This window comes from Acinonyx jubatus, chromosome C2 (assembly GCF_027475565.1).
Source record: "Acinonyx jubatus isolate Ajub_Pintada_27869175 chromosome C2, VMU_Ajub_asm_v1.0, whole genome shotgun sequence".
Classification (NCBI taxonomy): Eukaryota; Metazoa; Chordata; class Mammalia; order Carnivora; family Felidae; genus Acinonyx; species Acinonyx jubatus.
In genome coordinates this window covers 154,253,797-154,279,475 of record NC_069384.1, presented here as the reverse complement: position 1 = coordinate 154,279,475, position 25,679 = coordinate 154,253,797, and the positions used below count along the sequence as shown (strand labels likewise).

General features: G+C 49.0%; 1 protein-coding gene across 1 annotated transcript; it reads right to left on the bottom strand.

Moving 5' to 3' along the window:
* Positions 1 to 1,626: 1,626 nt before the first annotated feature.
* On the bottom strand, positions 1,627 to 25,392 carry CRTAP (cartilage associated protein). The gene is made up of 7 exons (XM_027040563.2): positions 24,845 to 25,392; positions 20,576 to 20,725; positions 17,949 to 18,120; positions 14,587 to 14,715; positions 11,584 to 11,729; positions 10,135 to 10,218; positions 1,627 to 2,500 (listed from the first exon to the last, which is right to left on the bottom strand). The coding sequence occupies exons 1-7, from the start codon at positions 25,313 to 25,315 to the stop codon at positions 2,447 to 2,449; spliced, it is 1,206 nt and encodes a 401-aa protein (XP_026896364.1). The 5' UTR covers positions 25,316 to 25,392; the 3' UTR covers positions 1,627 to 2,446.
* Positions 25,393 to 25,679: the final 287 nt, after the last annotated feature.

Below are 25,679 nucleotides of genomic sequence, written 5' to 3'. Positions count from 1 at the left end.
CGTTCTCGAGTGCCCTGGGAGGGGACCTCACGGGAGGACTCTGGTGCAGGTAAGAGCGCAAGTGCCCCCTTTTCCCCGCAGTTTCACTATTGAATTAAAGTAAAAAAGCAAAAAACCTGAAGTAGCTTAGGTTTGCAGCTCACGTTTCAAACGTGAAAACACTATTTCCATAAATGTGGTGCCCCCCAGGGAGGAAGCAGACTAGCTCAGGAGGAGGAACACAAGCGCCCATCTGTGTTCCTGGAGCTTCGGATACTGAGCTGGGGGAAGGCGGAGGGGACTGGAAAGCCAAAAATACCTGCGTTTTCCACCTCCCAATGTTCCCCATTACGTTAAAGACCCCCAACTCTCTCTCCCTTCTTCCCTTCCCATGCCACTGTGAGAAAATTCCTGTCTCCCCAAGGCCACACCAGTCTCATCCACCCTGCATCCCCAGAGGGTCCCAACTAGACTAAGCAGCTCGTTGAAAGAGGGAATGAGACTCAGAACACCACTCTCCAGCCTCAAAGGTGGCTTCTTCTCGGTCTCTTTGGTGGGGTTCTCACTTCGCAGAGAGCCCCAGGGCTCCTCCTTGGCCCTTTTCTCTGGCTTCTCAACACACACGTTCAGTCTAGGTGACCCCCTCCAGCCTAGCACTTGCCCATGATTCAGCAGGGGGCGTGGCGCTCCTCCCAGTGCCCCTTCACGAGAGTCAGGACCCGCACCCCTGCCCTCCGGCCCCCTCGCTGTGCCTCTCCACAGCGGTCCCTGCCAGGGGTCCACAGGCCTTTTTCCAGAGAGCTGCCCTTGGCTGACCAAGCCACTTGCCTGCGAAGGTCCACTCCACCCCTCTAAGGGGCGGTCAATGACTCAGTGATGGAGACCTTACAGGTGCCTGCTGAACGTACCCCCACAATTAACCACAGGCATCTGGGTCCCTGCTTCAGGCTCTGTTGAAGACCCGATCTGAGAAGCTTCTCAAGTTTTGGTCGCAGCCGGAGGCTCCCATCCCAGCCTCAGCTGCTCTGCACCAAACTCCTTACGGAACCCACGCCCCGAACTTCCCCATATTCGGCCAATGGCAACGCCATCCTTCCCGGTGCTCTGGCCAAAGGCCTGGAGGCCACCGTTAGCCCCTCTTTCTCATGCTCCACATCCAATGGGTCACTTCTTATGTCCCCATCGCGACCGCCCGGGTCCGAGCCAGCACTCCCTTCGGCCCGGCTCACGCTCAGGTTTTTCACGACGTGGCGGCTGGAGGGATCCAGCCAGTCAGGGCTCTCTCCCAGCGGCCCCCACCTCAGCCGGAGTAGAAGCCTCACGCTGGCCTAAGCCGTCTGTGCTCGTCCCACCTCATGGACTAACACCTGTCAGACTCATCTCCTTCCGTTCTCCCCCTGCCCACTCCTCTCCTTGGCCTCCGTGGCCACAGGGAGCGTGTTCTCCCTGTAAAGCATTGCACATGCTGTTCCCTCTGCCTGGCATGCTTTTCCCTGAGACCCGCTTCCCCAAAGTCTGGCCGTGATGTCGCCTTCTCCGCGAGGCCTTCCCTGCCCATCCGATTCAAGACTCCAGGCCTCATCTCCAGGCCCCCTTGCCCGCGCTCCTGCTTAATTTTTTTCCCATAGCAATTAACACTCTCGATAGTTTATATACATTTGTTCTTATTTATTTGTTGTCTGTCTCCCTTAGAGGACATAGGCTCTGGAGGGCAGGGATTTTTTCCCCCGTCATTCTGCACAGCACTTCTAGTGCCCCCGTCAACGTCTAGCATGTAGTAGGTGCTCAATAAATATTTAGTGAAAAAATGAATGAGACCGGACCCCCTCTGCTTTCTTCCATTTCCAACTCTGAGACTTGCAACTGACTATGGTGCCCAGGGATCGACCAACCATTGTAAGACTTTGGAGATGCAGAAGTGTGGGGCAAAAGCCACATTTCTGGAGCCTGCACTATCTACGCAGCTTCTCTTTCAGTGGGTGCCAGAAATGGTGCGGGTCAGACCACTTGTACGCTGTCACGGGGCCGGGGTGGGGGGGGGGGTGGTGTGTGTGGAGAAGTATGGCCCGTGTCTTCCACTGTCTTCCTGAATCAGGGCATGGGGATAATGGAGTCTAAAACCTGAAAGAACGGAAAGCCCAAGATAGGTTTTCACAATTATCTAATTTGAGGAGTATTTTTCTTATTAAAAAAAAAAATTGTGATTTTCTGGGGGGAAAAATGAAGGACTGTGCTTCCAACCAAAATAGTGAGAAAGGCCCGTGTGAACGTGGGAGGCACGTGGGGAGGCAGGTGTGGTCACGGGGAAGGCAGGCTCGTCCCTTATCATACGTAGTGAGAGACGAGGCTTCCCTTTCACTTCGCAGAGTGAAGAGAAGGCTTTGAGGTATCAGCGACGTGGGCTACTGGGGAAAGGCAGACAGAATCTATGTCCCCTGGACATCCAGGGACTTCTCTTTGCTGTGGACTAGCCGGTCTCCTCCAGCTCCAAGAGGTCATCCACGTATTCTAGAACCTCTCCCTGTAAGAGACGACACGACACGTCTGTTAAGTGGGTTACCTGACTTTAGAAGTGCTGCTGAGCCAAGACTGTTTCTAAGAGGCCCAGCCCCCAGACTGTGGGCTGGACGCTGCCAGCTGCCTGTGTGGGCTGGGGCAGCCCCTCCCCCTTGCCCTTGGGCCCAGAGGACCTGCCTTCTACCTGGGAGGGGACCTGGCTTCCACTCCTTGGGAACTTGGAGTCAAGGGCTCTGCAACCCCCACAGATGGCCTGTGTGAGGGAGGGGGGCAGTCCAGCCACCCTCTGAAAGACCCGTTTAGAGCCCCCCTTTCTGGGCATCCCCCTTCTTGGTAGTTACTCCACAGGAGCACTCTCTGTCTGCTCCCTTTCTACATTGACCAGCAGATCATGAGCTTTTCAAGGACCAGGACCAGGACCCGGGTGACTTTCCTTCCCTAGAGCCTGGAATGGACATAGTCGGAAACCTGCTACAGGAAGAGGGTATGTGTGCGTATCCCTGGTGTGGCTGAAGCAGTCACTCCGTTCACAGGACGGTCTCTTGGGTGTCGTGGGACCCGCCTGCCCACGGTTAGTACCAGGAGCACGCCCGCTCCCCCCTTCTGCAATCAGCCTTAAGCCTCAATCTGATAGCCCAGCACACTTTCTCGTTTCCTCCCTGCATTGAATTCTCTCCCATGACACACCTGGGCCACCAGCTGAGGACACCCATTTTCTTCAGTGCCAAGAATGAGCGAATCACCAAGCAGGCCGAGTCTTACTCCCACGAGGGCCAGCCCCCCCCGTGAGGGCCAGCTTGGCCTCCCTCACAGAGGTCACCATCCCAGGCCAAGAGGCTCTTTGCTCCGTTTGATACTTTACCACACTTCCTGTTATAACTTCTCAGCATCAGAGAATACTTGGGAAACCTCCCGAGCACGTGAGACACAAAAGGGGGTCTTATTATTTTCATCGAATATTTCTACCGTATCATGCCTGAGATTAGAAACTAAAGTGACAGAAGTGGAAGACGACTGATTGAACAAACGATGTTTGCTTCCGTTGCCTTCTGGGCCCCAAAAGGAAAACACAGTAGAGGGATTATATGTATGGCCATGACAGCTGTTCCCAGAGTTACCGTTTCTCGCGGTGTGGCTGCTGTGACATAGGGGTGTGGTATCATTTGCTCTTAGCTCACTAATAAGTACCCAAGGCAATACAGACGAAAGAAACACTACCCCCTCTGTGGCCTGTTATAGCAGAGGCCTTGCTCAGATCTTTTGGGTGCACCCGTCCCCCAGCTGCTGGGAGTGTTAGTTGCTGATGGCTTACAGCTGCCCCTTCTCTGGACAATTGACCTTGGCCAAAGGGAGCAGCCCTACTGGGGAGTTTGCACCCCAAGCCCTCCAGGCTGCCAACCACCAGGGAGAGGGTGATAAGGTGCGTACAAAATGCAGGAAGAGCTCTGTGGTACAGTTTGTGCCCCGGAGCTCCCACGGGATCAGGCTGAGCTTGACTCTGGCGGAGACCTCATATTTTCATGGCTCCTTCCCCTGCCCCTCACTTCTTTCCCTCCTGAGAGCACTCCTTCTCAGTAAATCACTCCTGCAAACTGTAATCTATTTCTTTTGGACCTTCCCGAAACAAATAATCATCAGATCCTGAAACTTGATGCATCCATTTCAGCCTGCTTTATAAGGTTTCTGAAACTATAATTAGCGTCTGCAAAATTCTTAACGAGTGTGCAAAACTTTCAGGAGCTCTTACAACACATTTCAGGATAATAAAGGAGAAATCCCCTAATATCAGTAGCTGAATCGTACTGATGTTTTGTCTCAATGTAGTATTTTGGCCTTTGGAATCTTAAAGATTAAATTAATAATTTTATTGTATTGATTATACTTATTTCTTTGATACATAGAAATAACCCAATATGATTTGAAAATAAGCTGAAATATAATTTGATATATAGAAAAGAAAGTCGCTTGCTCACGGTTCTAAAGCTTTGATTAAGAAGCTAAATGCTTCTAGGACCTTCGACAGACTTCTTTCTTTATCATGGCAGTGTCAGGTCCAAGAATCCTAGGAATTTTGAAGCCTAGAATAATTCTGGTGAGCAATGGATGATTACTAACCAGCTGTGTGACTTTGAGCAAGTTACTCAACCTTTCTGAATTTATATCCTCATCTGTGATGTGAGAGAGCTTGAGTGAATATCGTAAAAGTTCTCCTGTTGTTCTAACACCTATGATTTTTCTAAATATATTGTTTCTGTACATCAAAAGCCCTCATTCATAGCCTTAGACCCAGGAATCCCACCCATGGGAATTTATCCTAAGGAAATGACCAGGAAAAAGGTAACCAATGTAGTCACAGCTGTGTTATTTGTGAAAGCAAAAAGTTGGAAGCAACCTAAAATGCTTATAAAAACAAAAAGCTCAACTTTAAAAATCCATACCACGGACTGTTAGTCACTAAAAAGTCATGTTTAAAATAAACATTAACTAACAAGGTTAACGAAAACCACACGATCATCTCAATGGATACAGAAGAAAGCAACCGACAAAATTCAACACCACTTCATGATAAAAACATTTGACAAACTAGGAGTAGAAGGGGGAACGTTCTCAACCTGACAAAGGGCACCCACCAAAAAACCCACAGTTAACAGCATTCTTAATGCTAACACCAAATGTTTTCTTTCTAAAATTGGGAACAAAACAAGGATGTCCAATCTCTCCATTTCTATTTGACATTTTACTGGAGGTTTTAGTCAGGGCTATTAGCAAAGCAAAATAAATAAAAGTCATCCAGATTGGAAGAAAAGAAATAAAACCACTTCTATTCACAGATAACATGATCTTGTATATAGAACCTCCTAAGCAAAACCACACATACACACAACTATTACAATAAACAACTTCAACAAATTTGTAGAATTATAATATCAATATACAAAAATCAACTGTATCTCTATCTACTAACAATGAACAACTGAAAACAAAAATAAGAAAAAATTCCATTAGCAAAATTTCATTTCTTAATGAAATGTAAGAAAGCATTATTGAAGGAAATTAAAGGGGACCTAAAGAAGTGGAAAGACATCCCATGTTAATGGATCAGAAAACTTAATACTGTCAAGACGTCAATACTATCCACAATCCCTATCAAAATAATCAGCATTCTTTACAGAGCTAAAACAAACAACCCTAAAATTTGTACGGAACCAGAAAAGACCCTGAATAGCCAAAGAAACCTGAAAAAGAAAACCAAAGCTGGAGGCATCATGATTCTGGACTTCAAGCTGTATTACAAAGCTGTAATCATCAAGACAGGATGGTACTGGCACAAAAACAGACACTCAGATCAATGGAACAGAAGAGAGAACCCAGAATTGGACCCACAAACGTATGGCCAACGAATCTTTGACAAAGCAGGAAAGAATATCCAATGGAATAAAGACAGTCTTTTCATCAAGTGGTGCTGGGAAAACTGGACGATGACATGCAGAAGAATGAACCTGGACCACTTTCTTACACCATACACAAAAATAAACTCAAAATGGATGAAAGACCTAAACGTAAGACAGGAAGCCATCAAAATCCTCGAGGAGAAAGCAGGCAAAAACCTCTTTGATCTTGGCCGCAGCAACTTCTTACTTGCCATATCTCAGGAGGCAAGGGAAACAAAAGCAAAAGTGAACTATTAGGACCTCATCAAGATAAAAAGCTTCTGCACAGTGAAGGAAACAATCAGCAAAAATAAAAGGCAACCGACAGAATGGGAGAAGATATTTGCAAACGACATATCAGATAAAGGGTTAGTATCCAAAATCCATAAAGAAGTTATCAAGCTCAACACCCAAAAAACAAATAATCCAGTGAAGAAATGGGCAAAAGACATGAATAGACACTTCTCCAAAGAAGACATCCAGATGGCAAACAGACACAGGAAAGAATGCTCAACATCACTCATCATCAGGGAAATACAAATCAAAACCACAATGAAATATCACCTCACACCTGTCAGAATGGCTAACATTAACAACTCAGGCAACAACAGATGTTGACAAAGATATGGAAAAAAAGGATGTCTTTTGCACGGCTGGTGGGAATGCAAATTGGTGCAGCCACTCTGGAAAAGAGTATGGAGGTTCCTCAAAAAATTAAACATAGAGCTATCCTACGACCCAGCAATTGCACTACTAGGTATTTATCCAAGGGATACAGGTATGCTGTTTCGAAGGGGCACATGCACTCCCATGTTTATAGCAACGCTATCGACAGTAGCCAAAGTATGGAAAGAGCCCAAATGTCCATCGACGGATGAATGGATAAAGAAGATGTGGTATATACATTTTCAATGGAATATTACTTGGCAATCAAAAAGAATGAAATCTTGCCATTTGCAACAACGTGGATGGAACTAGAGTGTATTATGCTAAGCAAAATAAGTCAGAGAAAGACACATATCATATGACTTCACTCATATGTGGAATTTAAGATATAAACAGATTAACTTAAGGGAGGGGAAGCAAAAATAATATAAAAACAGGGAGAGAGATAAACCATAAAAGATTCTTAAATACAGAGAACAAATTGAGGGTTGCTGGAGGGGTTTTGGGTGAGGGATGGGCTAAATGGGTGATGGGTATTAAAGAGGGCACTTGTTGGGATGGAGCACTGGGTGTTCTATGTAGAGGATGAATCACTAAATTCTACTCCTGAAATCAGTATTACACGATATGTAACCAACTTGGATTTAAATTTTAAAATAATAATAATTTTTTTAAAAAGATGTCAATACTATCCAAAGGATCTTCAGATTTAGCCCAATTCCTATAAAAAATCCCAGCTGCCCTTTAGAGAAATTGGCAAGCTGATCCTATAATTCATATGGAAATGCGAGGGACCTAAGAATAGCCAAAACAATCTAGAAGAATGAGATCAGAAGACTCACATTTTCAGTTTCACGATGTACTACAAAGCTACAGTATTCAAGACAGTGTGGTAGTGGCATAAGGACAGAAATCTGGATCAATGGATTAGAATTGAGAGCCCAGATATAAACCCTCAGATTTATGGTCAGTTGATTTCCAACAAGGGTACCAAGACAAATCAATGGGAAAGAAAGTCTTTTCAACAAATGGTGCTGGGACAACTGGTTATCCGTATGTAAAAGAATGGAATTGTACCCCTACCTCACATCATATGTAAAATTAACTCAAAATAGATTGTAGACCAAAAGTCTTAAAATTATAGAAATCTTAAAAAAAATAGGAGTAAAATTTCATGATCTTGGATAAGTGATAGTTTCTTAGAGATTGATACCAAAAACACAAGCAAAAAAGAAAAAACAGATACATGGGATCCCATCAAAATTTAAAACTTTTATGCCTTAAGATACCATTAAGAACACGAAAAGAAAACCCACAGAGAATATTGCAAGAGAATATTTGCAATTCATGTGTCTGACAGAGGACTTATAACCAGAATAGATAAAGAACTCTTATAATGCAACAATAAAAAGAAAAGTAACCCAATTAAAAAAATGGGCAAAGAGTGTGAATAGACGGCACATCTCCCCAAAGAAGATACACAAATAGCCAGTAAGCATATGAAAGAATGCTCAACATCATTAGTCATTAGGGAAATGAACATCAAAACCTCAATGAGATGCTATTTCTTACCTGCTAGGATGGCTAATATAGAAAAGACAAACACCGAGAAGGGCTGACAAATATGTAGCCAGTTGGAAATTTTATACATTGCTGCTGGGAATGTAAAACGGTGCAGCCCCTTTGGAAAACAGTCTGGGAGTTTCTCAACCAGGTAACCATAGAGTTACCATATTACCCAGCAATTCCCCTTGCACGTATGTACTTTTGGTACATAAGAGAATTAACAACCTTTGTCCAAGCGAAAATATGCCCACAAATGCTCATGGTGTCATTATTCAAAATAGCCCCAAAGTGGAAACAGCCCAGTATAAACATCAACAGAGGAACAGGTAACCAAACAGTGGTATATCCACACAGTGGAATACTAGTCAGCAATAAAAATGGAAATTCACATGTAACATAATACATACTACAACATGGTTGAACCTTGAAAACATTATGCTCAGTGAGAGAAGCTGGTCACAACAGACTACATACCCTATGATTCCATTTATATGAACGTCCAGAACAGGCATATCCATAGACATAGAAAGTAGATTAGTGGTTGCCAGAGGCCGGGGGCAGAGATGGGGGGGCAGCGGGCAGAGGAGAAAGAATGGGGAATGAGACCACTAACAGGTTTGGGATTTCTTTTGGGGGTGATGAAAATGCTCTAAAATTTGATAGCAGTGATGGATGCACAACTTTGTGAGTATACAAAAACACACTGTATTTGTACTTTAAAAAGGATAATTTATGGTGTGCGAATAATATTTCAATAAAGCTGTTCTAGAAAAACATAACAAGGGAGGCTTCTCATATTACGGCGTTAAATGGAAAAGCCATGATGCCTATTACAATTGGGTTTGTAATGAACATATATTAGAAAATGGATAGGAAAAAGTGGAGGTATACATCTCAAAATGTCAGTAGTGACTTCCATTAGGAACTCAACTCTCCCTTTTTTTCAATATGGTTTTCTCCACGTTCCAAACAACAGCAGCCAACCCTGTTTGTATCAAGCCAGCACCCCTGCCTTTGCAGCATCCTTGTGACCTTATCTCAGGCTCTGCTTCTCAGACACATGCCACAATGATCACCTCCTGGTCTATAAATCACTTCCACATGCAGCATGGTATTTCATTTCCCCAGCCCTGTGAGGTCCCCATTATACGTCCCATTTTATAAATGAAACAATGAAGCTCTGGGAAATCCAATGAATACCAGTGACAGGTCCCCCCCGTGCAAATTTGTGCACCGAAAACAAATGCCATGGTATCTTACTTAGAGGTGCTCCACCAAAAACCAGGCAGTGGAAACAGAAGATCCGGAGGGCCCGGGCCCCTGGGTGCAGCCTAGCAGCTCAGAGGTGAGGGGTCAGGCCAGGGTACGCTCCAACAGCCGGCAAGCCCCTAGGCTTAGGCCTTAGGAAGCATGTTCTGGTTTGTTTCAAATGCATCTCTCTAAATACCGCCCCTAAGGACTTTTCTGTGACTAGGCTGCCCCACCCCCAAATGCTCCGAGAGCAGGAGAGCGGAGTCTTTCTCAAAAAGGAGTCAGCTGAAATCAGGAATTTCAAGCTGTCTCCGAGAACGATAAAATGCCACTCAGCAAGGACCTAATTAACAAAAAGAGAAAGAAAAAAAAGAGATAATAATAATATCACAGAGAAATCGGGATGAGTGTTTCCAAGGTTGTTCGGAGCACTGAGTAATTGAGAATCCACTGTGTTTTTATAAAGGTAAAACATGATGTCTGGATGACGTCTATGATGGGTCCCTCCACACTCACCGTCAGGAAATGTGGGGCTGCAGCCTGGGTTTCCTAGAAAGCCGTCTTTCCCCTCCCCAGAGCTCTGACTTCCACTAAAACGCCCACAGAGACTGTATTCCTCCGGGTCCCCTTCTGTTTCAGGGACGACTAGGGCTTCTAGTGACTTCAGCAAAGATGTGAGTAATATTTTCTCCGAGCCAGACGTGTGCTAACCGTGCAAACTTACCTCATCATCATCCATTATATTTTCCTTAGCAAAGTCATACAGCTCTTTCTGGAGCGTAGTTACATTGAAGAACCAAACTGCTTCCTGTTCAACACAAACACAGAACAGTTTTTACGACCGACCTTTGCATGTCAGAACCGGGAGGAGGGAGAAACAGGTATGGACTTCTTTCGGGGGCGATAAAAATGTTTAAAATTGGAGAGTGGTCATGGTCGTACCACTCCGTGAATGTGCTAGAAACCACTCAACTGTACATTTTATTTATTTTTTTTTAATTTTTTTTTTTTAACGTTTATTTATTTTTGGGACAGAGAGAGACAGAGCATGAACGGGGGAGGGTCAGAGAGAGGGAGACCCAGAATCCGAAACACGCTCCAGGCTCTGAGCTGTCAGCCCAGAGCCCGACGTGGGGCTCGAACTCATGGACCGCGAGATCATGACCTGAGCCGAAGTCGGTCGCCCAACCGACTGAGCCACCCAGGCGCCCCTCAACTGTACATTTTAAAAGCATGAATTTTATTGCATATGAATCATATCTCAATTAAGAAAGAGTGGCCAGCCCCAAGTGAGTAAGAGAGTAGGAGAGAGAAAGAGAAAGAAAGCGTGCGGGTGTGTTGGCTGGGGAGCGAGGTACGAAGGAAAACGTATGGATGGCAGACAGGAGAGCACATAAAAATCCCAATGAAAATACAAGTTAAGGGCAGAGGCCAATCTAAAAAGCTTTTTTACAAGTAATATAGGAGCACCTGGGTGGCTCAGTCGGTTAGACGTCTGACTTCGGCTCAGGTTGTGATCTCACAGGTTGTGAGTTTGAGCCACCCAGTCAGTGCAGGGCCTGCTTTGGATGCTCTGTCCTCCTCTCTCTCTGCCCCTCCCCTGCTCGCACACACGCACTCTCGCTCCCTCTTTCTCTCTCTCAAAAAAAAAAAAAAAGAGTAGGATACAATCCTGGAGTTCCTGGCAACACACGCCAAGCTGGGCCTGTCCATCAGGGGAATTAAATAATGCCTTGAAGGTGCAAAAAAGTAAGCAGGCATAGGAATGTGACACGGAAAACGTTCACGAGAAAGACGAAGCAACGTGCACAAGAGCAGGTAACGTGTGACCCTGTTTCCATAAAATCAAAGACACACGTGCTGTGTACATGAGACGTATGTAGCGGTAAGGCAGGGCGTAGGGAAAAGGCATGGGACTTTGAAAGAACTTCGCTTTCCGAGTAAAACATTTCCATAATGTTTGAAACTGGTAGTTTTTACTGATTTAGGAATCAGAATAGAGCGGTAAAATGTTCAAGGACAAAACAACAACAACAACTAGAAAAACAACAGAAGAAAAGGAGTTCCCCTTCGTTTCTGCAATAACTCTTCATCTTAAGATGCGGAACAGTATCCTGAAAGTGAGAATGAAGAGGAGGCCAGGAAACGTGATGCCTGGCGCCCTGATACCTACTGGTCTGGGCTGGAAATGCTCGTCCGAGAGGCCCCACTTGTCCCTGTGGTACTGGTAATACACCAGGTTCTGCTGCATGACCTTGTCACTGTGGTCAAAGAGCAGGTAGCTGACCGCACAGGGGGCCGCGTTCTTCAGGTCGTTCACTGAGGCCGGGGAGAAAAGAGGAACAGGAAATCAGCAAACCCTGCCCTGAAATTCCCCTCACCAGCACAGCCGCCTAAAGGAAACGGCCATGAGCCAGCCCCTTGTGCACATCCCCTCCTTGGGAAAGCCTGTGACAGACCAGAATCACCCCTGGGCGGGCAGGTCACAGACCGGGTCTCCAGAGCAGCCTGGGGAGTGGTTTTCAAACACGGAGGTTCCTCGTTAGGCAGACGCCTCTGCAGAAATGTCTATTAGACTGCACTTCGGGATCCAGTGACCTGGGCTGGGAAGGCTGGGTTCCCAAGGCCTGGACTGTCCTCCCGGGCTGAGGGAGGTAGGGAGCACGTGCCTGGGTCCCCTCCGGATGGCACCACCATGGCCAAATCCAGGCAGCCCTCCTACAGCTAAACCAAAGCTAGGAAACCCAAAAGGCGGTGGGCCCTCTGGGCCGGAAAAGATGTGAAGTCACCTGGTATTGACATGTCCTGGAAACTGGGGTTCCCACCTCTAGCATCCCTCGTTAGAGTTGCCCCACCTCCAATGGCACCTTCAGCATAGAGGATCTGCAGGGGCTGGGGTTTGTTTTGGGGGTGGGGGTGGGGGCAAAGGGAAAGAGGTGATAAGCCACAAGCCCCCGGTCATTTATCCTGACACATTGCACTCCAATTTACAACCCAGAACACTACCCTTGCTAAAAGCTCAGCTTGGCCAGAGTAACCAAAACTCGGGTATGAATAAATTGTGCCACCTAGTGGCTGTTTCCTGTGACAACAAACTTAAAACCTGTACTTAAGGGCACAGGCCATTCACCAGGTCTAGAAGGCTGGGAAAGGCACTTAGTTCAAGGCCTTTCAGGGCCAGGGTTCAAGTATAAATGACACCTGCCCTCAAAAAATTTAGTGTGGCAGATAGTGTAGAAAGAGTTCAAAACAGGGCCGACTTTCAAGAAGCCAATTTCAAGAAGCAAACTTTAACTCATACTCTTTACCTACAAACCCAGAAAGCAAAGATTTTTTCGAAGCAGCAAGCAGATGTAAAGGTTTTGGTCTGCCAGTGTTCATAAGTCATTGCCACAGTTTCCGAGATGCGGGGTAATTTCCTGAGCACGTGAGAATTTTGAGGACCCATGAGCCGCCAGAGCCTGGATGTATCCGGAACACTCCTAAACTCCCAGTGTTCTGGCCCTGTGCACACAGCACCAAGCCGGGCTCAGAGGGCTCGGAGACCTGATCGATTCTTCCCAGGGTTTCAAAGTCCAACAGGGAGGTACCAACAGAGATTTTTGTGAAAATGAAATAAATACTAGCTATTAAAACAACAACAACATTGGGCGCCTGGGTGGCGCAGTCGGTTAAGCGTCCGACTTCAGCTCAGGTCACGACCTCGCGGTCCGTGAGTTCGAGCCCCGCGTCGGGCTCTGGGCTGATGGCTCAGAGCCTGGAGCCTGCTTCCGATTCTGTGTCTCCCTCTGTCTCTGCCCCTCCCCAGCTTATACTCTGTCTTTCTCTCTGTCTCAAAAATAAATACACATTAAAAATAAATAAATAAATGGGGTGCCCAGGTGGCTCAGGCTCAGTCGGTTGAGTGTCCGACTTCAGCTCAGGTCATGATCTCACAGCTTGTGGGTTCGAACCCCACGTCCAGCTCTGTGCTGATAGCTCGGAGCCTGGAGCCTGCTTCAGATTCTGTGTCTCCCTCTCTCTGCCCCTCCCACTCTCACGCTCTGTCTCTCAATCATAAATAAACATTAAAAAAAATTGTTTTTTAAAGTTGAAGCTGGGTGATGGGCATACTACCACTCTCTCTAATGTATGTTTTTAAGTTTCCAGGGTGTTTAAAAAATGTACATGACAGGGACGCCTGGGTGGCTCAGTCAGCTGAGCATCTGACTTCAACTCAGGTCATGATGTCACAGTTTGTGAGTTCGAGCCCCCCATCGGGCTCTGTGCTGACCGCTCAGAGCCCGGAGCCTGCTTCGGGTTCTGTGTCCCCTTCTCTCTGCCCCTCCCACTCTCACGCTCTGTCTCTCTCGCGAAAATAAATAAACATTAAAAAATTTTTTTAAACACAAAACTTCATCCCTGCCCTCTGTGCAAGGGGAAGGACACCTGATGAAGCCACACCTCACCCTCCTCTTGACCTGCGATGTCCCAAGCAAGGGACATTTCAGGACACTTCACTGCATCCTTAGGTGAGGTTCAGTCCGTCGCAATGGCAGGGTCGCTGCCAGAAGGGGCCATTTCCCTTCCTCACAGAGCTCTGGTGCAAATGACTGCTACACAGCCTTCCCAGGGACAATCCTGATTACCAAAATTAAAAATTTAAATATATATATGTATACACTCACATATGCACACATAGAAGAAAAATCTTTTTTTTTTTTTTTTTTTTTTTTTGGTCCCTTTTTTAACCTTCAGCAGGCAAATCTTTCAGAGTACCCTCAAGAGGACAGGAGGTGGGGTAAAACGGCAGGTGGCCGTGGCAGGACAGCCACTCAACAAAGCACGTTGATAGAGGTTTGTCACACACCCGTGTACGAATACCCCAAGCATTCCACACCTGTCAACCCATTGGCCCCTCATGGCAACCTCAGGAGGTTAATACGATGATCTCTTATTTACAGATGAGGACCCGAGGCACAGAGAAATTAGTAAGTGAGGCAGCTGACATGCGCCCTGAATCACCAGGCCTTGCCACCTTTTTGTGCGAGGCCCAGCACTGGGGCTGTCGACGTGACCTTGACAACTCCTCTCAACAAGCACAGGTAGGGGTTCTTAACCCTATTTTTTAAGGGGAAGCTGAGTCTTAGGAGGACTGAGCACCTTGCCCAACCTCTCATGGAAGATAATTACTTACATTTATAATAAGCAAACTGCAAATAATGATACATGGTGGCCACAAACTTCTCCACGGGATAGCCTCCTACAACGGGGGTGAGGTTCTTTTCACACTGCATTTTGCATTCCAGGACTTCTACATAATGATCTGAAAGAATACACACAGATTTTCAGAGCAGTACGTTCATTCGTTCCTTTTTCTTTTCTTTTTTTCACTTTTTTAGTTTTTAAGTAATCTCTATACCCAGCGTGGGACTCGAACTCACCACCCTGAGATCAAGAGTCACATGCTCCACCAACAGAGCCAACCAGGCACCCCTGCATTCATTAGTTTCTTAAAACTACTTCTGCCCCCCTCTCCTCGTGATCCCGGTGAAAGGTAAAGATAATCAAGGTAAAATAGTTCAACAACAGTTATGATAAATGGGCTGAAATCCTTAATATACAAAGTTCCTCAAAGTCAGTAAGAAAAAGACAAACACCCAATATAAAAATGGCCAAAGGAGGTTCACAGAAAAGAAATTGTAAAAATGGCTAATAAACATTGTGAAAATACGTTATACTTCATTTGTAATTAAGAAACACAATCCAGGGGCGCCTGGGTGGCTCAGCCGGTTAAGCGTCCGACTTCGGCTCAGGTCACGATCTCGCGGTCCGTGGGTTCGAGCCCCGCATCGGGCTCTGGGCTGACGGCTCAGAGCCTGGAGCCTGCTTCCGATTCTGTGTCTCCCTCTCTCTCTGCCCCTCCCCCGTTCATGCTCTGTCTCTCTCTGTCTCAAAAATAAATAAACGTTAAAAAAAAAAAAAATTTAAAAAAAGAAACACAATCCAGGGGCACCTGAGTGGCTCAGTCAGTTAAGCTTCTGACTCTTGATTTTTGGCTTGGGCAATGATCTCACGGTCAGTAGGACTGAGCCCCGAGTCAGGCTCTGTGCTGAGCAGGGAGCCTGCTTGGGATTCTCTCTCCCTCCCTCTCTCTCTGCCCCTCCCTTCCCCACCCACACACAATCCCATCTAAAATATCTTAAAGCGTTAAACTGGCAAATAAAAATTTGCTTAACTGAAGTATGGTGGACACACATATTACATCAGTTTCACGTGTACCACATGGTCACTCCACACGTCTGCAAGTTAAATTGGCAACATTTTAAAAATTTGATAACACTCAGCATTAGAGGGAAAATGGTGAAACTTACAGTCTCATATTCCCTTGACAAAAGCAAAACAGAAACACACTTTTTGGAGACAAATTCGGCAAAACATATCAAAGTTAAAATACACAAATTCTCGGACCCAGCAGTCTACCTCTAGGAAATTTTCCTTAGACACAGGCACACCCAGGCACTGTTTGTAACAGCAAACAGACAACCTAAATGCCAATCAACAGGCTAGTGACTACTCAACTCTGATACATACAAACAATGGAATCTACACAGCCTTTAAAAGAGAAGAGGTAGACCTAAATATAACAACAGAGCGAGATGTCAAAGACTACATTTCCCAGCCTCCCTTGCAGTTAGGGTGGGGCCCTATGGGTAATTGGGCCAATGAAACATGGATAGCAACAACTAATGCGTGCAACTTCTGGGACTGGTCCCTAAAGTCTCCCACATGATCCTTGGTCCTCTCCCTTTTCTCCCTTCGCACAGTTAGAAGCAGAAGACTCAAGGATGACAGTACATGTTTTGTAGGAGTACATGTGTACATGTTTTGTATTCCTTTGGTAGGAATACAAAAATGGTACCTTAACGTACTAAATAATTTACAGAGACATTTACTCTTTGAACTATCTATCCCACTTGTGTTGACTTTGAAAACATACCCCTACGCTTAGCAAAAAAAACAAACAAACCCTAAAGTTCCCCCTTTGCAATATTTCATGTAATAGCAAAAGATTGGGCCAAACCAAATGTCCATCAGGTAACTGAATAAACTGGGGCATATTATTCCCACCACCCCTCGATGGAGTACTCAGCAACAATAAAAAGAATGACTATCTCCACGTGCTAGGTAAGGTATATTGCTAAGTAGAAAAAAAGAAGAACAGAGCAGTGTATAAAGTATGGTACCTATTCGGTATGAGAGAAGTAAACATAAAAATACAGAAAAAATATATATATATATATGTCTATTTTCCTTTATAGAGAAAAAAGAATCAGGCAAGAGTCTTCAATACATGCTAAATCAGTATACGTGTGGTACTGGGGGGAGGGGTGGAGACAGAGTTTAACGGACAACAAATTGTTCGAGTCTTGAAGTATCTCTTCGCAAATTACTTATTAGTATCAAAAGGAAAAACAGTATCGTAGAGAGACTGGAAACTGGAAAGTACCTTAACCAGTGCTTCAAAATTAACGTCACCAGTAAGGGGCAAAAAGATACCACGTACATTTGGATGTGATACCCTGAGAAGCATACTTCCGTAACGTTCCAGCCCAAAGTACGCAACCTGAATGTAATTGTGAGGACACACAACAGAAACTCAAACTGAGGAATAGTCTATAAAGTGAGTGGCTTATAGTCCTAAAAAATATCAATAGCATAGGGGTGCCTGGGTGGCTCAGTGGGTTAAGCTTCCGACTTCGGCTCAAGTCACGATCTTGTGGTTTGTGGGTTCGAGCCCCGCATCAGGCTCTGTGCTGAGAGCTCAGAGCCTGGAGCCTGTTTCAGATTCTGTGTCTCCCTCTGTGTCTGGCCCTCCCCATTCACGCTCTGTCTCTTTCTCCTTCTCTCTCTCTCAAAAATAAATAAATAAACGTTAAATAAATAAACCTAAAAGATGAGCAATTTGTTACAATATTTTTGGAACTTGAGTATGTTATGCTAAGTAAAATAAGCCAGTCCCAAAAGGACAAATACGAATTCTACTCATCCGAGGTACCTAGAGTAGCAAATTCGTGGAGACAGAAAGTAGAACGGTGGTGCCAGGGGCCGTGGTGGGAAGAGGGCGGAGCTGGGTTCACTGGGCACAGAATTTCCGTTTGAGAAGATGAAACGGCGGGAGGTGGCGGTGGCTGTACGACAAGGGACTGCACGCTCAGAGACGGCGAACACGGCAATGGTTTATATCACGTGGGTCGTGAGTTGCTCTCGGGCCCGGTTTTATTTTTCCGAAAGCCTGTGGGGAATCTGTGACGGGGCAGGGCTGATCTGGCCGACCCCCTTTCCAGGCCTGTGCTTGGACACTGTACTCAGTTATTTTTCCAGAAGCCCCTGGAAAGTCAAAGGCTGGTCTGCGTGGGTTACATATTACCTCCCCAGCTACCCAGTCAGAGGGATGCTCAAACGTCCCCCAGAGGCCACTCCAGGCACCAGGAAGGCACGCGGATGCCACACAAGGCTGTCCCGTTGGTCGCTGGTCCAAACCAAAACGCCACCAACCTGCTATGGAAAGATAGAAGTCCTTGAAGTCCTTGATCTCCCTGGAGCCCTCGCAGGCCGCCAGACACTCATAAAAGGCTTTGAAGAAATCGGGAAGGGCCAGCTCCATGTCTGTGACGGACGTCCTCCAGTTCTCGCCATTGTAGGCCCGCACGGCTCGGACGAACAGGCTCTGGAAGGCACGGTGGGGGGGGGGGGCGGGGCGCTTGCAGGCCTGAAGGAGGCAGACCAGCACGGAGGTCTGCTCTCCTCAGTGCCCAGAAAACCACGCCGACCCTTAATCACACATAAGCCAACCAGGAACTGACTTCTATCTGGCTTTTTCTGTCCTGTGTACAATGGTACCTTCTCATCTAATTCAAAAAGTAGGAGGGGCTGGATAATACAACCAAATTCAGATCAAGAAGAAAGGAAAAACTTACAGTGACAGGAATCAGAGCAGTGCCACCCCCGGCTTCCCCCCACCGCCACGATCAGGGGTTGGGACAAAGGCTTGACTGGAAAGGGGCCTGCGGGAGCATTTTAGAGGAGATGAAACTATTCTATAGTGTGATTATGGTGGTGCTTACACAATTGCACACCTTCCCCCCAAATCATTGAATGATACACTTAAAATTGGTGAATACATTTCAAGCAAGCTATCCCTCAGTAAAGCTGATTTTTAAAACTGAACCGAAGAAAACACATAAGCTCGGCAGCAGGTGGCAGGCCCCCTCCCCCAACGGCTACGTATAAAATAGGAAAGCCACTACACTAGCTGCTGGGGACGGTGGCCACCTGCCTGGCAGCGGAAAAGTCAAGGGATTTCTGCTCATCGTCGGCTGGACCAGACAGACAGAAATATCGGGGGCCGAGGAAGCTGCCCGGTCTCAGAAGAAATGAGCAGAGATCTGGGATGCATACACGACCCTGCCAGTGTGGATGGTGCAGGACGGGCCGGGACGTAAGCAGGGAATGCTACCCTCGGGGTCCTCTTCCAGCTGCTCCAGAACGGGGGTATCCAAGGGCCACCCCTCAGACCTGAGCTTCTCGCCAAGCTTCAGGTGTCAGCTCGCGCGGCAAGACCTCCCTAAACCTCCCGGGCAGGCAGCATCCCCTGCAAACGAGGCCGGCAGAGGACTGAAGGCGCCTTGCCCGGGGACGCGAGCAGCAACCCCGGGCAGCCGGCTCTGCAGGGGCAGCAGGGCGGGGGCGACAAGAAGAAAGCCACATGTGGAGAGGGGCCCCTGGGCACACAGGAGGGCAGCCCCACCACAGCCGGCAGGACTCGGAAGAGGGAAAGAACGGTCTAGCCAAGCTGCAGTTACGCCCAGTGCACCGACCACGTGCGCTCCGCTTTGCTCCCCGAGCCCCACGACAGCCACGGCGGCGAAGAGGGTTAAAAGGCGTAAACCCTTGGCACAGGAGAATGAAAAAGGAGCGAGCGGCAGATAAGACACTCCGGCGACTCTTGGAAGGACAGAAAGCCAAATTATCGCAGAGGAGGGTCTCGGGGGGAAGTGACCCCCACACACCACACACTCCACTACGCCGCACACCTGTCGGATTTGCGGGCGCTGGCGAGCACGGAGACTGGCGCCAGGCGCGGAGCAGAAAGCAGGACTGAAAGTCTGAACGGGGCTTTTGGAGCCCTAGGTTTCCTCTCACACCCACCTACGTGCCCAAGAGATCCCACCTCCCAAAGCTGCTCCTTACCAGAGACCAGTGATTCCTTTTCTAGAGACCCCATCCATAAAGGCTGGAGGGTCAGGGACCAGGCATAGGAGGGCGGGGGTGGAGGCATGGGGCAGAGAGCCAGGAAGCGGGTGAGGTCTCCGACCCAGCCGCGGCGACCCCATCCCTCTCCCCAGACCGGCTCTCGGACACCAACGGACGAGCGTGAGCCGCCACCAGTCCTGCAAAAGGCTGGAGGATTCTTCCCTGGAAAACTGAAGGGCCCCCAGAATAGAGACTTGGAAGGTCCCCACCAGTGAAAAAGTGAGCTTGCAGTCTGGTCACACTACAGGAAACCCTGGGCCTTGGTTGGAATCTACCAGCTGCCCATGGACACCTTCAACACATCCCTCTGTTTTCAACCCGGCCCTGCCCTCCCTTAGGACCCATGCCCCCCGCGCCGACGCTTGACAGGTCCAGACAACAGCAAGTGCTCACAGGGGTTAGGTTCTTCCCCATTCCCTCTCATCAGACTCCTCCCTGCAGAGGCAGAGATTCCAGTAGTCTCTAATCTGTCAAGTCAGTCCTCCACGCTCCCCGATTCCCTCTCCACCTCAGTACATATGGTGTGTGTGTGTGTGAGTATGTGTGTGTGTGTGTGAAAAGATATGTCTTCTAGTCTCATCAGAAACTGTGTGTTCATTCCTCTATCTTAAAAACCAAATGATCAAATGACCTTATTTCTAAAATACAGCATTTAAAGGAAAGATGGCTTCAGGTGCATCACAGAATGTAAAACCTCACTCTTAAGTGGGTCACCGTTGTGCGAAACAGTCCATCGTTCTTGTTGCCCTAATATTCATCAGTGTCATCAAAAATCCTAGAGGCCCTTAGACGTCAACAGCTGTTCATCCAGACCTCCTCCTTGAGCCACTCACGCTGCCACTGTCGGCTGTGTGAAAACCCACTTATACCTCATATGACTTGGTTTCCAAGTCCTTAATGTAGTCCTCGGCATCAGGCAAGCTCTTGTAATACGCCATGTTTCTCTTCATCATTTCGTCATCGGGATGCTTCAGTAGAAAGGTGTGAGCCGCGGCAATGGCCTTTGGGAGATTATTTGCCTAAGTACAACGAAGAGACGAGACATCTACTCAATGGAAGATGAACAGTGATTTTTGCAAAACAAGAACGTTCAGTCCTGCAAGTAACTCTGTGTTTCAACACAGGGCTTCCAGCCGGTGGTTCATTGACTTCCATGGCCCATGAAACCTACACTCTCTTGCTCTCCTGCTTCCAATGGGGGTCACCAGTGAGGAGACCCAGTGGGAGCCCGAAGGAAGGCAAAAGGGTGAGGTTGGATTATTTAGCCTCCTGGCTCCCTCCCTTCTGTCACCTTGGGCTGCTAGTGCCCCTTAACTGAAGGCCACAGCTCCTCTCAAGGCGGCCCTCTCCAGACAGTCTCCCTCCTTCCTGCGTCCTGGAACTGTCCTCACCCTCGCCCTTTTTGGCCAAGGGTGCTCACACTTACCATCACTAGCCTTTGTAAATAACCACCCTCAAACATTCCTCCAACTACCCAGTATGACTACACCACGCCTTCTGGAAAAATACATTAGTATTTTCCAAGATACGTATATGTTCCTAAATATATTAATATTTTCCCACATGTCTGGCAGAACCTCCTGCTCACCATTCTCGATGACCCCCATCACCGTTCCCTTATCCATTCACTGGGCAAACATTCGCTGAGAGCCTCCTGCCTGCCAGCCGCTGCTCTAGGAAGTGGGTCTGTAACAACGAGCAAAACAGGAAAAGAAAACCCCTGCCGCCATGTACCGTACCCTCAAGTATGCTTCCCGATCTCCTGGCAACATCCATTAAGGTGTGTGGCCCGAGAGCTTCAGGCAGGGCACCCTCGTGGACAGTGACCAGGAAGGCAGAAGTCCTCGGGGAGGAAGCGTGTGTTGGGGTGTGGGCTCCAGCAGGCGGGAGGGCAAGGATGTGGACGCCCCCCTGGGCGGACACGCAACCCGCAAGCAGAGGGCCCCCACGCTGACGTGTTGTCCCTGGCCGTCCCCGGGAATCATGGCACAACCTCGCTGTGGGGAAGCGGAGGCACCCACACATGTGCACGGAGCCTCCTTCGGCCAATCCAGAGGGCCGCTCAGAGGTGGGAGTGAGGTTTGCAGACAGAAAACAAAGGGACACTTGGCACATCCTGGAATTCTGCGCATCAAAGGGTAGCGTATATCCGTACGAAAGTGCCCCAGGATGGGCACCAAGTCATTTGGAGACGAGGCGGCAGCTAGGCCAGAGAAGTAACGAGGGCAGACTCCCGGATGTCAGCGCTGGCATTTCGGAAATGCCCGTGAGTGGCCCGTGTGGGAATGCCCTGCAAGAGCTCTACAGAAGGCCTTACTCTCCGGTCCGGAAACAGGCAGGCCTGCAGGAAGGGAGGGGGTATGAATGCAGCCCTTTACAGCATTTGCCAATGAAATGAGACTCTCGAATTCTCAGAAGGGCACTTAGAAAAAAGGGCACAGAATGGGATCTTCAAGGCCGCTAACTTAGGATCTGAGTTTTATGGAAGCCCTTCCTGGAGAGGAAAGGGTGGTGTATTCACTTCAGGTCGGGCTCTGCCCGCTGAAACGTGGAGCCACATCTTGGCAGCTGAACCTCGCACAGAAACCCAGGCAGGTTCTGGAGAAGGGGGAAGGAGCACTACCCTCCCGTGAGCTCCTGAGAAACAGCCACCTGAACGGGAGGACCCCAGCTACCTCCCTACGAGCCACTCCTCAATGTGGTGACAGGGGGTGGGGGCGTGGGGAGAGAGTCCTGGTCCAGGCAAAGGGTGGGCTAGGAGTGCCTGGGACGGGGCCTGCTCTACCTGCTCAGACCTCAACAGTCATTCGGGATTCGATCAAGTGCGGGGGCCCACTTTTTGCTCAGCCTGTGGGGACGGTGAGCATTTCGTGGAAATGCGGCCATGGAGAGAACCCACGGCTGGGGACGTGGACCTGAGATAGGCGATGACCTAAAACCTACGTGGGCTTGCGGGCCATACCAGGAGCCCCTTCCTACAAAAGCACACATCCATACCTCTTTGCCTCACTCTGACAGGCCAGCCCCACCATCCCCATCTGTGTGTTCAACTCAGGCATTTGTCCTTAATCACTGAAACAGAGGCCTGCAAATCAGAGTGGCACGATAACACCTGCTCAAGTCCTCCCACAGCAGGCGGCACTCAGAACCAGCCTCGGGTTTCAGGTGCCAGGCCGGATGTATGGGCCTGGCACACCGTCATTTGGTCCCCACCCATTTGGTCTGAAAACAGAAACATTGCTAAGGAAAAAAATAAAGCATGCAGTAACACCACCTAAAATCACTTCTTCAGTGATTTTCAGTCGAAGCAACTAAGTGAAGATTCTGGCTTACTCACAAAACTCTGAACCTTTTCCTGTCCCATAAGAGATCTCAAAATACCAACACAGATGGTATTTTACTGACTTTTAAGTAAAGGGTTTTGAAGAGTAGCTGTGACCATCCCGACCTTTGAAGACGCCATGCCGAAGGAGAAAACCTTTGCCTTCTGGTCACATTAAGGAAAATCCTCTTTCCCTCCTCCCTATGTATACCTTTTGTTTCAAATTCATCTGTATAGAAAAGAAATCAGCTTCTACTGTTCTCCAGTTTTAAAAATAAAACATCTCCCCCTTGATTATATGACTCAAATTCGGTTCAGACAGTAATCTGGCAAAAGTTATACAAAAAAAGAGAAAATTAAATGAGTCACTTTTAGCTTAAAAATAGGGATGGTGTGAGCCAGCCATCATTTTTCTACGTCCTGGAACTTTATCCCCTGGTTTTATTTTAAAGCTTATTTTTTTTTATTGCCAGAACAAACATTCACAAAATCGAGACCTCGTACAAAAATGTAAGCATAGAAATAATCAGGTGTTCACCTATTTAGGGTTTCACGCTATTTTGTTACTCTTATGAGCACAGCGTAACATGGATTTGTTTCAGAAATACGAAAAACAGACCCTGCAGTCCAAAGACTCAAAGCAAAGACAAAAGCAAACAACTTCTACCTCCAGAGTCTGGAAAATCCCATGAACCTAGTTTGGTAGTCGTTAAAACAAATGCATAAACGCAATATATTCCTAATTTTCCAATTTTCCTAATTGGAAAAGCGTTTCCAATTAGGTAAAGCAGAAGCTGGGCTTTAGGAGGGCTTCCTTGGCAAAAGCTGGTAAAGACCTGCCAAGTTAAAGTCACTTTGTCCAGTAACAGGCAATTGAGCCCATCCTTAGAAATTGTGGGTCCCCTGAGAAAGACCTCAGAGGGTCAAGAATTGCAATTTGTGGCTATTTTTAGCCAGCAATCACAGGATTTAAGCAGCCGCAAAGGAGGAAGTCAACCGCGTTAAATTCTAGACGAAAAAGAGCGGAGAGGACCAACCCGGATGAACCACAGTGCCCCGTTCTGCTCCTCCAGGCAGGTGTGCGTGCTCCCAAGGAGACTCTGCCCCGGCCTGGCCTCAGTTTCCTTCTCTTTAAGAGAGACTAGGCGGCAGCTCAGGTCCTCTTCCCCTCAATTACTGAAAGCCGCCACTGGAGACAAAAAGGGGTTTTCATGGAACACACAGAAAAGGAGAGTCTGTCAAATACCCGGTAACATTCATCAGGCACTGTTGCGTGGCAGACACTGCGCTAGACGCTCTGTGTACGAATTCCCTGCCTCAGAACAACGCTTCCAGAAAAGCATTTTCACCTCTATTTAAGACGAAGAAGGGGAACAGAAGTTGGAGGATTCCTTTCGCAGGGCTGGGTGGGAGCAGGCCGGGTCAAGGAAAGGCGGGGCCGCCCAGACGGAGGGTCTGGGCCTGGGGATGGGGCGGGGCCCGGGCCTGGGGGCGGGGCCCAGACCTGGGGATGGGGCGGGGCCCAGACTTGGGGATGGGGCGGGGCCCGGGCCCGGGGATGGGGCGGGACCTGGGCCCGGGGATGGGGCGGGGCCCGGGCCTGGGGACGGGGCCCGGACCTGGGGATGGGGCGGGGCCCGGGCCCGGGAATGGGGCGGGACCTGGGCCCAGGAATGGGGCGGGGCCCGGGCCTGGGGACGGGGCGGGGCCAAGACCTGGAGATGGGGCGGGGCCCGGACCCGGGGATGGGGGCCCGGGGATGGGGCGGGGCCCGGGCCTGGGGGCGGGGCTCGGGAGGCGGGGCGGGCCGACTTGCCTTGAAGTAGGCGAACTGCAGGAACTTGTACGGCTCCCGGCGCTGGAAGTCCGCCAGCACTTCGCGGCTGGGCTGCGACTGGCGGAAGGCTGGCAGGCCCTGCTTGCAGCGCTTGAGGCAGTGCGCGCGGCGCAGCAGGCCCCCGAAGAGGCGCAGCTCGGGGTAGCGGGCGAGGCCGGCGGCCGGCTCGGGCTGGGGCACGGCGCTGCAGTTGCGGTGGCAGAAGGCCTCGCTGTCGCGCAGCAGGCGGTGCAGCCGCAGGCTGATCTCCAGGTAGCCCACGCTCTCCGCCCAGTGCTCGCCGCTGTACTGGTCCAGCGCGTGCCGGTAGGCCGACTCGAGCGGCATCAGCTCGTCCCGCGGGAAGCTGCGGAAGCTGTAGCGCTCGTACTGGGCGCGCCCGCAGCGCAGCGCACAGACTGCGCACAGCAGCGCCAGCAGCGCCGCGGCCGCCCCGCGTCCCGGCTCCATCGCGCCCGGCGGAAGGAAGGAAGGAAGGAAGGAAGGGGACGAGAAGGCAAGGAAGGCGGAGGACTGCGCAACGCGGCGAGCCCAAGGCTTGGGAGGCGGGGACACCAGCCTCCGGCCCGCCCCGTCCTGCGCCCTCCCCCACCCAGCCACCCGGCCGGGGGGTCCAGGAGAAGCTGCCCGCGCCGGGGAGGGTGCCCTGGGGATGGCGCGCTGCCCTCCGGTTATGTACCGGGCTCTGGGTGCTCCTTTGTTCATTTGTTTGGAGCTGGCGGTCTGCAAGCCGGACGCGGCCCTAGCGGATCGCAGCGCCGCTTAAAACCTTTTGATCGCTTAGAGCGCTTGTGAAAACGCAGATTCCTAGGCG

What these genes read in the sequence shown, in the direction of transcription:
- CRTAP (XM_027040563.2), bottom strand. Translation starts at nt 25,315, where the DNA reads ATGGAGCCGGGACGCGGGGCGGCCGCGGCGCTGCTGGCGCTGCTGTGC. An exon ending in TGCAGTTCGCCTACTTCAAG is followed by an intron (nt 20,726 to 24,844) that starts GCAAGTCGGCCC and finishes CGTTGTACTTAG; the next exon opens with GCAAATAATCTCCCAAAGGC. An exon ending in GCAGTTTGCTTATTATAAAT is followed by an intron (nt 11,730 to 14,586) that starts GTAAGTAATTAT and finishes CCCCGGCCTCAG; the next exon opens with TGAACGACCTGAAGAACGCG.